This window comes from Corvus brachyrhynchos, unplaced genomic scaffold (genome assembly GCF_000691975.1).
Source record: "Corvus brachyrhynchos isolate BGI_N302 unplaced genomic scaffold, ASM69197v1 scaffold30, whole genome shotgun sequence".
In the NCBI taxonomy this organism is placed as follows: Eukaryota; Metazoa; Chordata; class Aves; order Passeriformes; family Corvidae; genus Corvus; species Corvus brachyrhynchos.
In genome coordinates this window covers 996,569-1,000,099 of record NW_008235742.1, presented here as the reverse complement: position 1 = coordinate 1,000,099, position 3,531 = coordinate 996,569, and the positions used below count along the sequence as shown (strand labels likewise).

Genomic DNA, 3,531 nt, shown 5'->3' with positions numbered 1-3,531 from the left:
CACAGCCTGAGCTGCAGTGTGGGGCTGCAGCCCCGGGCAGCCTAACGCTGTGCCCTCCAGTAGGGCCGAGGGGGCCAGCGAGGACTCTCGGGCAGCCCCGGGGCGGCAGGACCTGGAGGCGGCGGTGCAGCGGCTGTCGGTGCGGCAGCAGAGCCACGTCTCCGAGGAGCGCTCCTTCTTCGAGACCGAGCGGGAGCGCAAGCTCTGGAGGCTCAGAGATGGGGCGAGCTCCAGTGGCTTCCTCACCCCCGAGGGTAGCATCGTCTCCACTGGCACCAACTACTCGGGGGGCTCAGAGCTCACTGCTGGCTCCAGCTTCTCCCTCGGCTCCCTCACCTACTTACCCGACAAACTGCAGATTGTGAAGCCACTGGAAGGTGAGGGGCAGAGGGGGTGCAGAGCTGCAGGTGCTCTGAGGGTCCAACACCCCCACCTGAGTTCCCCCTGGCTGTGTCCCCCCCAGGCTCTGTGACACTCCACCACTGGCAGCAGCTGGCACAGCCCAACCTGGGTGGGATCCTGGTGCCCCGGCCCGGGGTGCTCACCAAAGACTTCAGGCAGCTGGACATCGACCTGGAGGAGGTGTACAGCCTCAATGACCTGGAGGAGGACGATGTGGATGCCAGCTCCTTCCAGCTGCTCCCTCCCTCAACCCCCGCCAAAGCCAAGGAGCGCCCCAGGGGTGAGCGTGGGGTGAGGGGACCGTGGGGACGCAGCTCCCGCAATGCCCCTGTCCTCCAGTCGAGGCTGCCCCTCGCCTCCCGCCGTGCTCTCCCCTCTTGCAGCAGCCTGTCCCTGCCACCCCGCTGTCCCCGCGGGGCTGCTCCGCCTGCAGCTGCGCAAGGGCTGTTCTCGGGCAGCCCCGGCGGGATGCGCCCTTGCCATCACCTGGGCGAGCCCCTGCTGCCTCTCGGCTGGCTGGAAGGGGCAGGTCTGGGACAGACGGCATCTCCTGGTCCCACCTGTGCTCGCTGCCCCCTCTGAGCAGGCACCACACCTCAGTTGCTGCTGGAGCTGTGCCCTGTGCATGGAGCTTCCAGCCCAGCTTTGGCTGTCCCGCCTGCCCTCCGCCTGTGTCCTGCCCCCCTCCCCATTGCCCCCTTGTCTCCTGTCCCTTCCAGTGTTCCTCTCTGTTAACAACCTCCCCCAGACCCCGTCTACCTTCACCATCACCACCTGCCACATCCTCCCCCCCACCACTGCGCTCACCACGGTGACACCCAGGTAAGGCGCGTGGTCCCCGCCGCCTGCGCTGCCTGCACCAGCCCCCGCCCCGCTGTGCGCCCCGAGCTCTCTCCTCCTCGCCCCCGTGCCCGGCTCCCTGCAGCTTGAGGAAGTGGCAGGCCGGGGGCCGCCTGCAGCCCCTGATGCTCTGAGAGATGCCAGCATTAAGAAAAATCCCCAAATCTGGCTGCTGGGGTGTCTGTGTGCCCGGGGCTGGGATCAGCCCCCCTCCTCTGCACTGCAGCACCCTGATGGATGGAGAACCTTCCTCGGGTGGGCTCGCCCGGAGGGGCAGCACCCCGGGCACGGAGCAGCGAGTGCTCCTGGCACTCTGGGGAACAGACACAGCTTTCCTTCCTCCACACTTGGGCAGCAGCCAGGAGCTTTTCCCAGCCGGGTGCTGGGCTGTCCGTTCATTAATGAGCACCGGTGATTAGCCCTAATGAGCCCCCCCAAGGCTCGCTGGGGGTTGGCATGAGCTGGAGTTCACTGTTAGACAAAACCCTGGTGTCTGGAAATGCTTGTGGAGCAGTGGCTGTGTCCCAATCTCTCCTGGCTGCTGAGGAGCAGCCCCCAGCACTCCCCTGTGAGCTTTGCTTGAGCAGTTTGCAGCGTGGGAGGCTCCTGTAGCCCACGGCTCCTTAGGTGAAGGAGGAAAAGGGGGTCCTGCTCTGCCCACAGCCACGCCTGGCCTCTTCAGCAACATCCCCCAGGACAGGGTCCCCCAACTGATCCCCACTTCTGCTCTCTCTTCTCCTCCAGTCTGTATCATGCCGTCGTGCCTTCTTGTGGGCCCTTTGAGGGGCTGAGCCTCGGCAGCCCCTCACCAGAACAGCCTCCCCCCACACTGGCGCTTGGCCCTGGACCCCCGAGCACCCCCATGGGACTCTTCAGGCTCTTGCTGGGGCGAGATTCCCACTTGGCACCCAGGACTGGATCATGGTTGGCCCCCTCACTCCACTCCCAGGACCCTCAGAATTCTGAGCCCCATCCCTCCCCTGTGCCCAGGGGTCAGGATGGACCCGCACCCAGGAGCAGCATCTTCAGCTGGAACCTGGTGGAGAAGTTGCAGCGCCTGGGGCTGGACAAGGTGGTGACCAGAGGGGAGACGTCCTACACCCGGCCAGGGCTCAGAGGGGCCCAGGGCAGCCGGAAGTGACGCTGCTGGAGAAGAGACCCCCAGGCTCAGGGTGAGACACATCCTCTTCCTCACCCATCCATGGGGGAATGGAGACAGGACAAGCTTCAGCTGCTGGTGCTGCCCCAAATCTGTCAGCACTCCTGGCACCAGCATGGGGAGCTTTGCTCTGGCTGCAAGGACAGAACCCGGCACTGCTCCCCATGGATGGGGGGTACAGGGGGTGCTGGCTGACCCCGTCCCTGCTGGGGAGTATGGACCCTTCACAGGAGCCAGTTTCTGGCAATAAAAACTGTTCCTGCTTCTGCTGAGCCTGGCTGTGGAGCGAGGGGCAGCTTGGCCCTTTGGGGCTGTCCAGATGCTGCAGCGAAGGGCAACGCTCAGTCTGGGCTTGGGTGGGTCCTGGGGCAACCCGCTGGGGCCAGGGTAAGACCCCTGCACCCTGGCTGGGCCCCTGGCCAGCACCTGGACTGGACTGGCTTTTTAGGGGAATGGTGTTTTAACTCTTTCCTGCCCACTGAGTAGCAATAGTAGCAGCACCCACAGCTTGGGATGTTTCTGGGGGCGCAGCTGTTGCTCCCCCCGCCTGTGTCCCTCCCTCCAAGCTGTGCCCCATCCCCTGGAAAATAAATGTGAATTTACAGAGCAGCTCGTGTGTGCTGCATCTCCTGCCACGTTCTGTGTTTGCTGCTGTGAGCAGCTCGGTCTCTGCCCTGTGCATCCCTGTGGGGCTGGGGGCAAATCCCTGCTGCCCACCCTCCCAGGCTCTCCCCAGCACAGCCCGGAGTGCAGAGGCCGTAGTGCCAGAGTTTTATTGTGGTAAAGGACATGCACTGAGTGTGCGGGTGCTCTGCGGGGCCAGGCCAGCCCAGCGGCTACGCAGCACCGGCCTCGTCCTCAGCACTGCGGCGGCCGAAGTCCATCCAGTCGGGGTAGTAGTGGTCGTGCAAAGCCTCAATCCCCTTGTCCTCATGCACAAAGGCCTTGTTGTTGTTCAGCTCTGCCAGGGTAAAGGCAGCAGTTAGAGCTGGCACAGGGGCCGGGCTGTGCCCCCCGAGGGCTGCCCACCCTGAGCTCCCAGTACCTGTGAGGATGTGGGGCAGGAACTGGGACAAGAGGTGCTGCTGCTCCTGGGACAGGTACTGGGGCCAGTCCCGCCGGACCAGGCC

The 3,531-nt window shown here is 64.8% G+C and overlaps 1 protein-coding gene across 1 annotated transcript in view; it reads left to right on the top strand.

The window, feature by feature from the left end:
* HAP1 (huntingtin associated protein 1) overlaps positions 1-3,010 on the top strand; it is a gene marked incomplete at its 5' end in the record, with an annotated part of 9,435 nt that extends 6,425 nt beyond the window's left edge. Inside the window, 4 exons of the mRNA XM_017746475.1 lie at positions 12-377; positions 464-682; positions 1,122-1,224; positions 1,987-3,010. Of these exons, the coding sequence (XP_017601964.1) occupies positions 12-377; positions 464-682; positions 1,122-1,224; positions 1,987-2,383 (1,085 nt within the window). The remainder of the gene's footprint in view (positions 1-11; positions 378-463; positions 683-1,121; positions 1,225-1,986) is intronic.
* Between the last annotated feature and the right edge of the window lie 521 nt (positions 3,011-3,531).